Source organism: Pomacea canaliculata, linkage group LG3 (assembly GCF_003073045.1).
Source record: "Pomacea canaliculata isolate SZHN2017 linkage group LG3, ASM307304v1, whole genome shotgun sequence".
NCBI lineage: Eukaryota > Metazoa > Mollusca > Gastropoda > Architaenioglossa > Ampullariidae > Pomacea > Pomacea canaliculata.
The window spans coordinates 16,637,950-16,651,722 of NC_037592.1; the positions used below are offsets into that span (position 1 = coordinate 16,637,950).

The following is a 13,773-nucleotide window of genomic DNA, read 5'->3' on the forward strand; positions in this document are numbered from 1 at the left end:
TGATAAATTTTGATTAATGTTTCATTTTCTTCCAATTTTTTTCAGGTGGTTCTTACATCTACCTGGAATCTTCTCGACCACGTAAGATTGGTGATAAAGCAGATCTTATCTCCCCTGTCCTGCCTCCTACTTCAGCAGCAGGTAGCTGCTTTAGTTTCTGGTACCACATGTATGGGCCCAGCATTGGAACACTGTATGTTTATGCAACAGTCTATGGTAAAGAGTCCTTACGGTGGACTCGCTCAGGCACACAGGGTAACGAATGGAAACAAGTCCAGCTGACAATTATTAGTGCTGATGACTATCAGGTAAATATTAGCTCTTTAGTGCTAGTATCAATTTGTTAAGTTCTTTTTATGTTAATCACCATGCATTAGCAATGCATGCATGCCAATGCATGCACATACACACAGTTGTTTATGCACTATCTGCATATGGGAAGGTTTTATTTCTAATTCTCAGAATTGTGGAGCTGCTTGTCATGCTGTCAGCATTTCCATCTGCTAATCTTTGTGCTAGATAATTCTGAGAGGAACAGTTGGTGGTTCACAAGGGGATATTGCTCTGGATGACTTTTCTTTAATGGATGATGACCCCTGCTTAGCATCAGATGGAAGTAAGCATTTCTGTCTCTGTGTGTGTATGTGTATATTTTGTTTCCCTGTGAGAGTGAGTGTGTGTGGTGTATATTTTGAAGTAACTGTTCACCTTTTTGTAAAAAGATTGCATTTACTATTGCTGAGACAAAGAAGTTGTACAACAATGTAATGCTCTTGTAGATTGTTACAGGCAGGATTTTTTAAAAATTGATTTTCAGTATTCTCAAGGAATCAGCCTCATTTATAGAAACCATCTTAATTGAATAACCAGACTAATCATCTTGCCCTTGGATAGGGTTGGTTTATACAGGGCAGTATGAGTCTGGAAGATCCTGGAGAAACAAGCTATACAAATATACTCATTATTATTATTAAAAGTTGTAAGAAATATATTTGTAGAATTATGATATTCTTTATTACTTCAAGCAATATTTCCTCATACACGAATTCATTAACTGTTTGTTTTGGCTTTTTTTGTGGACAGAGATGTGTGATTTTGAGGCAGACATGTGTGGTTACAGACAGCAGTCCTCTGGTCTGTGGTGGAACTATACTAATGGAGAAGGTCACAGTGGAATTTCAGATCATACCTTGAACTCAGAAGAAGGTTTATAAACCTTTTATGCTTTGTAATAAGACAAAATTGTAAGCCAGAGGATAAACCTGACAAACCAGTGGATGTAAAACAAAAGGGAAAGAGATGCACATGCACAGTAGAAAGCATGAAAAAACACAAACATTGGAGAATGGGGATGATGTAGAGTCAAATGGTAGACCCGATTATGGAAGGAATTTGCAAAAGAGATAAGTTTTTTAAAGTTCAAGCTGGAATGAATGTAGCATCTCTGCTGTATGGAGTGACAGAGGGAGGATATTCCAAATACCAGGGCCAAAGAAAGACCAATGACCAAAGTCCAAACTGTTCCAGTCTGATACACAGGACAGAGAGAATACAAATGTTGACATACGTTTTTAGCTGGAAGCAAGAGAGAGGAGATGTCTGATGCAGCTGATCCTCTGCAGTTTGAGAAAATAGACTTGCAGGCTGAGTTAAAATCATTCTTGAAGAACAATGACACAGCTTCCTGACAGACTGAAAAATTAATAGAACCAGAGAAAGTGAGTGATATGGATGGAGACAGATGTCTAAGCATATGGTCAGAGACCATCAGGATGACCACTTTTTTTTCTCAATGAGCTTAAATTTGTTTGTCAGTGTCCAGTATTTGACAGAATTAAGAGTGATGGTCAGCCATTTAAACAGATGCCACATTCAGAAAGAGCCACTACAGCATCGGCTGCCCTGGTTTGACATAGTGATCGTCCAAAGTGTCAGAAACAGCAGATGGAGGAAGTATAGACAAGACTGAAATGTGGCTGCTATCATAAGCAGATAGTGTGTTGTTTGCCACCCAGATATCAGAGCAGTCTCAGTGGAGTGGTACTGACAATGAGTGGTTGAAATGGCTGAAGGTGATCTTGCTTATCAAAGTGTCATAGCAGCTGGGGAAGATGACTTGAATTGGATAAGCCTGCAATGCTGCATATTGTGGGTGTTGATAACAAAGCATTGGAAACATTGCATAAAATATATCCTTGTAAATCCAGTTATTTATACTATTTGCTTCAAATATTTTGTATTAATCCTTTTTTCACTTTCCTTCAATATTTTAAGCCTATAAAATCTGCCAGATTGCAGTTTCTGATTTCTTGAAGTTACAGAGTAAGATATTATGTATGGCTGAACTCAGCATCGGAAAACTTGCCAATTTAAGCAAGAAAAGTTTAGTTACGGGTGACAAGATTACTCTTGTACTGAAAACATTGAAATTTTAGGAGTGGAATAAATTATTCACTAAATATAGGGCAAGATTTCATTATTAAAAGACACTTTCCTCTAGTATGCCATGTGCTAATCTTGCCAGGAGATTCTACTTTAAGCATTCATCTTTTAGTTTCAAATTAGTGTTGCAGTCAACATTTAATAAAGAAGCTAAAATGATTTTAATCACCTGCCAGGTCACTACATTACGCTTTCAAGCTCAGGTGGACCAAACGACAAAGCATCTTTGTTATCACCTACATATGCAGCCTCCTCAGGTGAGTGTCTGCAGTTCTTCTACCACCTTCATGGCAACAATGGAGGTTCTTTGAAAATTCAGCTTCACATCAGTTCTGGCACATCTGTCATCTGGCAAGCCCAAGGTGACCAAGGAGATCAGTGGAAGAAGGCTCAGGTCACATTGAAGACCATCACTAAGTACCAGGCAGGTCTTAAGAATTTGTAATAAGTGCTGAGAAGGGGGATAATTTCTGATTCAGCATCAGCAGAAATATCGTGTACACAAATGAGAAAATAAAAAAGGACATTTGTTCATAATTTAATGTAATATGCATGTCAACACAGCCTTTCAAACTATTACAGTTTTGATCACTTAATCAAGTTTAAGCTACGTGTTTAAAAAGAAACATCAAAACAGTCAAAGCATTTTGTATTTTTTCACATTTAGAAATGAATCAGTTTGTAAGAAATGTTGTTATGAAATCCCTTCAACAATGCCATGAATAAGCCAATGGTACCCCCTGTATATATCCTACTTTGAAACTTTTTTTTTTTTAGATTTCCTTTGATGGTCAGATGGGTCCTGGTTCAGGTGATGTCTCTGTTGATGACATCTCTATCTTGCCCTATTCCTGCCCACCTCCTGGTTCCTGTGACTTTGAGAGTAGCTTTTGCTCCTTCACAAACTCTCACACAGATCAGTTTGATTGGATACGTGGCTTTGGAGCTACAGCCTCACACTTCACTGGACCTAGCACTGACCATACAACTGGCACAGTGAAAGGTCAGACAAAATTAAACAGAAGGTTACATGCATGCTACTGTGGTTTGACAAATTAACAATAGAGCTAAACATTTGCATAAAATTTTTTTACGTATCAGTGTGCTTAAATCTGAATGTTTTAAATGTTATTGTCTAGTTTTACTTTATGATGATGTATTATTATTTTCCACAGCAAACTTCAATTAACAGTTAAATATATTTTGCTGTCCTGTAAGGTGCATGTTTTACAAATCACAAGGAGGTTTGCTTTGTCATTTTTTAAAAAACCTATAAAACAATGCTTCTTTTTTCCCTAATATTAGCTTATTTGACAGAATGTTATATTGTTTTTGAAGGCTACTACATTTTCATTGAGAGCAGCAACAACCGTCCTGGTGACAAGGCCCAGCTTGTGAGTGAGATCCTAGACCCTACTCCAGGGAGCTGCCTTGTGTTCTATTACAACATGAATGGCGCAGGTTTGTGCCACACAACACAGTAATAATGGCACACATGGAATTATTCAAACATCCTGATGTAAATACATTTAAATCTGTAAACATAGTCACAAACATCCCAACATTTCATTTCATGCAGGCAGTCCATAAAAATAAAGGTGTGCTCATATCATACAGTGACAGCATGGTTGACTAGAATGTGAGAATATAGGGTCTGAGGACATCTGCACATTTATCTCCTAACAGGTATGGGATCACTGAATGTCTACCAGGCCACAAACTCCAGCCAGAAGCTGGTCTTCAACCAGACGGGTCATCATGGTGATGTGTGGCTTCAGGGATCAGCTATTCTTACCTCTGCCACACCTTACACTGTTATCTTTGAAGGTGTTAAGGGAGCCAACTACACCAGTGACATAGCCTTAGATGACATTTCTGTGGTATCGGGTGCCTGTTCTCAGCAGTCAACATACACAGCTGTTGTTACCACACCAATACCACCACGTAAATTGCATGTATTTAACTGGTTTTGCATAGAATGTAGCAGATAGCATATGAACTGTGTTAATCAGAGCTGTTCAAAGATTCTGCATTAGTTGTGGTCTTAGGAAGGGAGTAAAGTTTTGACTGACCAGGAAATGAGACACCATTATACTATCTACTTTATGGAGATAAAATAAACCATAAAATCTCTCTGGTCTTAGGTTTCTTGTACAGCTGGCCCATTCTTAAGTAATTACCAAAAGGGTGTACATTCGTGTACATTATTCATTCAAATATGATGATTTTAACTGTATGAACTGCTTCAATTTATTATATGTGAAAAAATATTTGTTCTCCTAAAATTTGTTTCTTTCAGCTTCATTGCCTGGCCTGGGATGTGATTTTGAAACTGACTTCTGTCGGTGGACACAAGATATGACAGACACATTTAACTGGACACGACAGCATGCCTCATCATCTAGCACAGGACCCAAATTTGACCACACACAAGGGGACATCCAGGGTGAATTTTCTAAGTGTAATAAATGTAGCAGTGTATTAACTTCCTATTCTACACATCTGAGACTTGGAATAAGCCCCTACTGTAAAGCATAAGTTCGGGTGTTACAAAATCTTTAAAGGAAATAGTATGTGGTGTCATATTGGGTGCTCCACTTGCTGGTCAGGTGAGTAACAATCCTCAGAGACCTATAAAGGCACAGCTAATACATGTTTTTAATGGTCACAATGGTATCTGTCTAAGCCATGTTTTGTGCCAGTCACCTTTGTTCAGCCTTTGTATCCTCTCACCAGTCACTGCTTCCTGTGCTTGCTTTATAAATGTAGAGACGTTTGTTGAATTTTGCCCAGTTTTTTATTTGTTTTGTCCTACTATCTCTGGCTACTATCTCCATTGTTTGTGATGTTTATCTGTCTACAGTCCCATCTTTGGCAGACTTATAAGGATAGGAAGTGAAGAATTTATTATTAGTCACTGTGTTTGGTTGTAATCTGCATTAGCACTCTTTGCTCAGATTCTGAAAAAAATCCTTCAGGAGTCAATGGCCAGATATTTCTTCTTGTTCCAGTGAGATAAAAAGTTATATGCAGATGAAGTTTTCCTTTGAGTTGCCACAGGCCCTACTGACTCTTCTTTGTTTGCCTAAACAAATCAGGGAGCCAGTGAAAAGAATCATGCCATTCGTCATAGATCCTTCCACTAAAAAGATGCAGATAGAAAGTACAAAAGTTTCTCCATATGGCAATGGAAATGTCACCTGTCACTTGAAAAAATCTCTCTCTCGTGTAGCAGTTTCTTTCTCTGGTTGTTACATAAAAAGCAGCTTGCTCCCATAACCATCAAAGGCTACAGGGTTATTCTGTCATCGACCTTTTGTCATCTAGGCCTATGGGATGTCAGGAAACAAAGACGGTTCTGATCTGCTGGCTAATTGTCAGGAACAAATGTGTCTCTCGCTCTCACACTCATTCACTCACTAAAGACATTTGTGCAGTCTTTAAACAAAAAACACAATAGTTGTCATTGGCTGCCAAGGATATATGGTCAAAGGAATTCTCATGAGACAGCAAAGAACAGCTGTTTATGAACAAGTTATAATTGACACCTCCTCCCCTAACTGTAGTGTGGATAAATACCAGGTGGCAAAATGATCACAGCCAACAATGGGAGGTGGGAATATACTATTAACATAAAGATACTTAATCAAAATCTCCCACAGTTCTCCCTCACTGGGTAAATTGAGGTTATTAATATTCTAATTCATTCATTGTCCACAAACAACTCAGAATAATTTAGCCATCAACATGCTAAGTCGAATCCAAGCTAAACTATCAGTAATCATCAAATGCATCAAAATACCATGTCTCACTAACTAAACAACTCTCACTTCTGAGCACTAATTATAGTGTAGCACTCTAACAGTGTACTAAGTTATGACTTTGTTTGTAGAAGGTAGGGGTTGAACAGCTCCCAGGACTGTCTCTTTCTCATGCCACCTGCGTAATTAATAGCCAGCCTTGAACTGTCCACCTGTGGATGCTGGCTACTGGATCTATTGTTACACCAGAAATTACGAAGTTACCTGAGCCACTTGGGGAGACCATGACCATACAGGATGGGATGGGGATGACCACTGGCGCCACAGTGGCTGGAAAAGGTCATGACGAGACCATAGGAAAATGGGGTGGATGGTTGTGGAATGTTCGATTGGGAGAGAATAATTAAGTAGCATAGGTTTAGGTTTGAAGAAGGTTTTTTTTTGGTTTGGAAGCGAGAGTGGAGAGATGCCAGGCCAGCTGCCAAGTGAAACTCTGAATAAAATCTACAATTGTGTGGCAATTTCAATCTTTGTTATGTTCTTGTATGACTAGCCCACCCCTACATAGCCATCAGGGACTGACGTGTTGGTTACAATAACCACTGTTCATCTTCAGTGAACTTAGAAATCTCTCACTGGTCAGGTCCTGACCTGAGTGTCCAGCAGACAATTTGTTAAACAAATACTCACAGTGCTTCAGAATCCATTATGTCATCTAGTTACTAATAGAGTCAAAAGAGTATGATGCATGGGCACACTGACGTACACATGGTCCTAAATATCTGTCCTGTCACCTTCATAGCTGTCTGAGGGTTGATGCTCAGCTGACCAGTGGAGCATGCTACAATCCAGGCACACGCTAGTTCACTATCAAGGAGTCAACTTTTGATGGTGGTAGGAGAGCAAATGTAGCCAATATTTGCTGTCATAGTTGTGAAATTTGGTAAATTTCAGGGAAACAAAATTTATCATAAAAAATTTATTTTTACTTTAAAAAACATTTTTGTGTCATATGACAGCATAAAACTCTTAATAACAAGTCTCAAGGAAACAATCACTTGCAGTGAATGATTTTTCAGTTGTGTGTGTGTTGGATAGAAACCTTTATGGATTTCTAGTACTTGATTACCATATATGATTTCCAAGTTCTTTTGTTATGTCAGGGTACTATGTATACATTGAACCCTCTCAGCATGATACCAATGACTCAGCCCGCCTTCGCAGTCCCACATTCAGCACCTCAGGACCAACATGTGCAACTTTCTGGTATCACATGTATGGCATCAAAGTGAACCAGCTAAACTTGTACCTTGGGAGCCCTGGACAACTGGGTAGCAGAATCTGGACAAGGTCTGGCAGCCAGGGCTTCATGTGGCTGTATGCAGAGGTTGAAATAGGAGCTGTTTCTACTGCACAAGTAAGTAGTGTGAAGAAGGGGTCTTTGTGGGGAGTCCTCAAGCAAATTTCAGGATCCCTTGACATGATTAAAAAATGTTAGGTTGATGATTCCAAGGTTCTGCCTCTATAATGATAGAATTTAGAATGCTATGTCGATCATGTGCCACTTAGTTCTTATCTACACAATGCATAACTAACAATAAATATAAATAATAGAAATACCCTGGAGACTTGGTGTAAAATTTATGATTACTATTGTTTTCTGTACATTGCATCTTAATCAGACATCTCATACATTTGCATATCTTCTGTGATTGCTTTCTTTGTACCAGCTTACATTTGAAGCTGTTTGTGGCAAGGACTATGTGGGAGATATAGCACTGGATGACATCAGCATACTGAATGGCTCCTGCCCTGCACCAGGTAAGAATTCTTGCTGATTTAATACAGGCCAGCTCTTTATTAATCAGGTTAATCCTAAGTCATAATCTTACCAATGAAAATTTTTTTTTTCAACTGCAGTCAGTGGAAACCTTACATTTTGCAGCATTTTGTGACTTTGAAGATACGCAGACTTGTGGATTTGTGCAAGATACTGATGACAAGTTTGACTGGTCACTTAACTGTGGATCAATTCCAGCTTCAGCCTCATGTCCTGCAGGTGATCACACATATGGCTCTGAGCAAGGTCAGTAACAGTTATTTTATGACAACATATATAAAAGAAGAATTAAAAGACACACACATACCTTTTTTGTAATTTTTTAAGTGGTGTTTCCATATTAGCAAGAAATGCATAAAGGCATAAAGATTCTGTACAACTTGAAAGGGCTAAAATTAAGAGTAATTAGAAAAAATACTGATAAACGCTTTTGTCATGGCAGGTCACTTTATGTACATGCGAACAACCAGTCCACAACAGTCTGGTGATGAAGCACACTTGCTGAGCAAGCCATACAGTCCTACCTATGGTAGCTGCCTCTCTTTCTGGTATTACATGGAAGGAACATCTGTGGGTATACTGTATGTCTACATCAGGATTGTAGGACAGCCATTACAAACTGAATCAACATTGTGGTCATTAAGTGATGACCAAGGTCCACAGTGGCATTTGGCTATCATCAACATTAAAAGTATTGAGAGATTCCAGGTGAGTAATGAAATCATGAAATGTTTTACTGCCAAACCATCAGTGTCTCCAAAATGAGTTAACAAATAATTGCAGTATATTTCTCTATTCGACAAAAATATGAAACATTTTAACTAACTGATGCTTGCATGCTGCTTTGTGGATTTAGGGAGGGATTCTCTTATGCAGTAATTTTGAATCATTAACTAATGAACTCTGCAATTTTGTGCTTCTCAAAAATTCTTGTTAAAGAATTGTGAGTAGTACACAACATTTATCCCTGCAAAAAAAGTATTTCAATACATCATTTATTATCATCTGTCCAGTCCTTTATATAAATTCCCTTTCTCCTCCTTTTTATACCAGTATTTAAAACCCATAGAATCCAACAGAATGTAGATGTTTCGATTAACAGTGTTAAACACTATGGCTGAACTTGGCACTGAAAATCTTGCTGATTTAAGCAAACCACTTTTTGTCGCATCATTCAAGATCATTTTTGCGTCTAAAAAATGTATAGACCTTGCATCAAAGACAGATCAGGCCTCATATTCAGGAAGCCCTGATTGAACTATCTTCACAATAGCAAGTACAAGTTCTGATGCAGGGCCCCCATTACAATTGGGTATTGTACAGTAGTTGGCTATCAGGGGCCCCTGCATCAGAATTTTTATGCGCCATCCTGATGATGGAAAAGCAATGCAGTTTTCGTATTGAGTTGTCTGTCAGTTATGACAGACCTTAGCAAAAGAGAAAGAACCCTACCAGGTAGGTCTCATAGGGCTGAGAACACACAATAATTGTGGAAGTAATAACTATACCTTTGTCTAGCTTAGCATCCATTCTAAGAGAAGAAAGATACTCTGTAGCTGACAGTGCATATAGGGTTTAGGCATATAGGACAATGTACCCAGCCTGCAAAACTAGTGGGGTAGTAGTGAGCCCCACTACTGCTTGGCCAAGTATAGTTGGGCCAAACTGTAGTGGGGCCCACTACTACCCCACTAGTTTTGCAGGCTGGGTAGCTGAATGACTTAATAATGGTAGGTCATACGACACTCTTGTTGTGCATAGAGCTATTAGGGGCATGAATAGACATGTGATTGAGGTGTGTGGTTGATTATATGTTGTGGTTCCCTGAGAAAATTGGGGCTGTTTTGTTTGAAACAGGAGAATATTGTGGTGTGCAAATGTTGTGTGAAATTAGTTTTCTGAAAACTTATCTCCTCATGATTGGTACTAAGTTCTGTGATGTCATGGTCTGGGAAGAAGGAGTGTCATGTGTGATACAAAAGTCTTTAAAACAGATAATTTAGTTTAAAATTTCATTATAGACCTAGGTAACACTTTTATTTTATAGATATGCATACAGGAAATTTACATGCGTGATAAAAAGTGATATTTTGCAGGTGGAATTCGTAGGATTTGTTGGGGATGGCACCTCGGGTGGCATTGCATTGGACGATATCCTTTTGATGCCTACAAGCTGCCTTGAGCTGACAGACTGTGATTTTGAGCAGGGTGGTATCTGCAGCTGGACTCAGAGTAGCAGTGATGACTTAGACTGGCTCGTAAACAGTGCAGAAATAGGTTCTTTGGACTCTGGACCTGCAAGTGACCACACAACTGGTAAACAAAGTGGTAAGCCATTTACAGACAAAAATATCTTTCAAAGAAATTAATGATGATCATGAATGACTATTTTTCATTCTCATCATAGTAGGTTAAGACTGGAGAACTAATCTAAGTAAATTTCTTAGATTCAGTGGCACAGAACAACATAAGGGCTGTAATAGAAGTTTGTCAATGAAACAGGTACAGCCCTTGGTTAGACAGGAGAGTGCTGGAGAGCATGAAAATAAAGGCAGAGTGTAGTAACAGACTGAAGGAAACAGAGATATAGCTGTTACACAAATTTGTGATGCTGCCTTTGGTTACATAAATAGATAAAAGTATAGTGTATAGAATGCTAGCTGTATGTGTGTATGTGAGAGTCATAAAGTATGTCAACAAACATGTTTGTTAAAATTAATCAGTGAGAATCATCTGGCTTTGTTGGTCTTGCCATAGAAAGAGTGAAGCTACTTGGTAAGATTTTCACAACACATGCAAACATGGATGTGTGGAATAGTTAATCGCTGAACTTTCAAGAAATTATCCTTTGTCCTGCCAAGGACTATAAATACTTTGCCCTTTTTATAACATTACAAACATTTATACATTATAACATTTATACATTATATGCAGTTTTGATGATCATATAGACCACTTGCTGTGTGTTGCTGATAACAATTTTGTTCTTCCAGGTGATTACATCTATCTGAAAGCAAGCCATACTGGAGGTACAGCAGAGCTAATGTCTCAGTCAATCTCCTACAACCCTGATTACCTCTACTACTGTTTTACATTTTGGTACTGCATGCAAGTTTCTACAACTGCTACTCTCTCTGTCAAATGGTACCGACTTGAATCAGATCCCACCATTGGTATTTTTCTTAATGGCAGCCAAGGAAACACCTGGATTGAAGAGTTTATGGATGTATTTGTGGAATCATCTTCTTTCACAGTATGTTTCATTTACATCACTGCTTACATGAGTCACATTTGTATCATGAGTCACATTTGTATAGAACATAACATTTATGGTTCTTTACATTCTGCTTATATGTGTGGTCTGGTGACTTGTATTCAGTACACATTGCAAGAACAGTTATATAACTAACAATAAAAAGGGGAAAATAAATAGGTCCACTGCAATTATTTTGTTAGAATTTTTCTGTTATAGCAGTAGATAATTACTTGGCTAATTAAGTGCTCTTAGATAGCTGGTACTTGCCCATTTTTGTGAATTTTGTTTATTTCAATCAGATTTAATCACTAGATTTAAAATAAAAAGACAAAAAAATTAATGCCAATTTAAGAAATTATTTTATTTGAATTATTGTTTGATATCTTGGGTTGTTGGAAAAGTCATGATGCATTTTTGCAATAGGTGGTACTAATTCATTTTTGGAAGTGTTAGAGTAACTCTCATCTATTTTATTGTATGTTGTTATATCTTCTCTCTCTCTTGCTCAATGCTCAACTCAGATTGAACATATGTACATGTATTTATTTACATACACATGTCAGTCTTATAGTCTGCTCTACGGCTCAACATCTTTACTCCATACAGTCTCTTCTCTGACTCCTCTTTCTTGGCTTCCCATCTTCTGTGTCTTTCTAACCATACAGGGCAAAGGTCCTCCGTATAGACTATCTGTTAATAGTGATTTCCTTAGGATATGACATGTCATTTGATAGCTGACAGTTCTAGCTTCATTCTTAAAAAAAATTGAGCCGTTTGGTTGAGTTTTGGATATTTTACAACAAATTGAAGATGGAAGACTAAGATGTGAATTTTCGCTTTATTTTACTGTTGTACTTTCATAAAAGAAAGAACGTGCATCATTATGAAAAGTTGCATAAAGTTCATGGTCACAATGCTTTATAAGAACGCCAGTGCCAATAAACGTTCACTAAGTTCCATGCTGGTGATTTTAATCTCAAGGACCCTCTGTCCTGGAGGCTCACCAAAGTTGATGACATCATAACAAAGCCATTGGTCAAGTCAGACCCACATTACACGATATGAGAGGTTGCAGAAACATCATCCAAGTGATTACTACTACCTGAATAAGCTGGGATATGTAACCCTAACCCCAGGCTTGATATTTGGGTTCCTCTTGAACTTAAAGATGTTCATTTGACAGTAGTATAAGCATCTGCAATGTGCTTATTAATTGAGAGGAAAATGAAGAAGACCAGGCATACTTACAACAGCCTACGCCCATCTGGAACTCCCGAGCATTATCCTTCAGCAGTAAGACCCGCATCTTCAACACCAATGTGAAAGCTGTCCTACTGTATGGTTCTGAAGCCTGGAGAGTGACAAACACAATCAACAACAAGCTTCAGACCTTTACCAACCAAATGGGGCTGGATAGGACACAAAACCACATGGGCCCTACTAAGGGGGGACTGCCTAAAACCTGGTCGCTGGCAAGGTGTTGTTGCATCCCTCTGCTCCTCAGGAGTAACAAGGAATAAATATAAACAAAACAAAAGTTATTGGAGCTTGGATTAGATGTGTTGCCACACCCACTATAATTGCTGATAAAGTCAGGTCCTTCTCCAGGAATTATGCAGCTCACTGAAAGATGGCAAAAAGTTATCGAACACAATGGGCACTATATCATTGTTTGAGCTTTGTTCTTTATATAGATAAATGCCCTTAGAAAAAACAAAATACATCATGACTTTTAGGACATTTTTTTCAATATTTTTGTGCAATTTAAATTTTTCTCATCACGATAAAGCTTACAGATTTTCAAATAATCTCTGCTGACATATAATTTCTTTGCCATAATGCAGTTGCTGTTCTTTTTGGTACTATACACTACGTTACAAATTAGGTTATATGTATATATGTGTGGTCAACTATCTCACAATACATGCTTGCATGCACTTTACAAAGATGTTTAATATATAGCCATATGTTGTATATATCTTTATTATGGCGACTGCTTGCTGGTTGCTGGTGAACTACCACCTAACAAGGCAAATTTTAATGCTACAAGTCCCCAACCAGGCTGCTGGTTGAAATGGTAATTCACTGGTAGTGCTGTGACATCTATTTCTGTCTCCAAGTTTCTCTCTCTGACTTCTTGCCACAAAATTTTCCTCCCCTTTTATACTCACTGGCAGGGTTAATGTGCAAAGGGTGCCCAACTGTATTGGAGGGCAGCGCAGATTGTGTTGCTGCCTAGTGCATGGGTGAGGAACATCTGGCCTCTAGGCTTTATATAGCCCACAAAATCAGCCACAAGGCAATTGCAGATTTTAGTAAATCTATCAGCTTTTTTTCATAGCCAAGTAAATGTATATTAAGTGTATCATAATGTAAATTTTGAGCAAGGAATGTCAGTTATGGGATAGGACATATAGGAGTACATGATGGGATAGATATGTATGCTTCTCATCAGGTGCCCATGGCCTGTATGG

At 38.2% G+C, this 13,773-nt stretch overlaps 1 protein-coding gene across 1 annotated transcript in view; it reads left to right on the top strand.

Annotated features, from left to right (window-relative positions):
- Positions 1–13,773, top strand: part of LOC112558980 — a 188,172-nt gene that overhangs the window by 131,080 nt on the left and 43,319 nt on the right. Inside the window, exons 119-132 of the mRNA XM_025229763.1 lie at positions 46–308; positions 520–616; positions 1,084–1,206; positions 2,619–2,866; positions 3,220–3,445; positions 3,781–3,903; positions 4,129–4,386; positions 4,742–4,888; positions 7,367–7,620; positions 7,934–8,024; positions 8,149–8,289; positions 8,486–8,751; positions 10,140–10,371; positions 11,037–11,296. Of these exons, the coding sequence (XP_025085548.1) occupies positions 46–308; positions 520–616; positions 1,084–1,206; positions 2,619–2,866; positions 3,220–3,445; positions 3,781–3,903; positions 4,129–4,386; positions 4,742–4,888; positions 7,367–7,620; positions 7,934–8,024; positions 8,149–8,289; positions 8,486–8,751; positions 10,140–10,371; positions 11,037–11,296 (2,729 nt within the window). The remainder of the gene's footprint in view (positions 1–45; positions 309–519; positions 617–1,083; positions 1,207–2,618; positions 2,867–3,219; positions 3,446–3,780; positions 3,904–4,128; positions 4,387–4,741; positions 4,889–7,366; positions 7,621–7,933; positions 8,025–8,148; positions 8,290–8,485; positions 8,752–10,139; positions 10,372–11,036; positions 11,297–13,773) is intronic.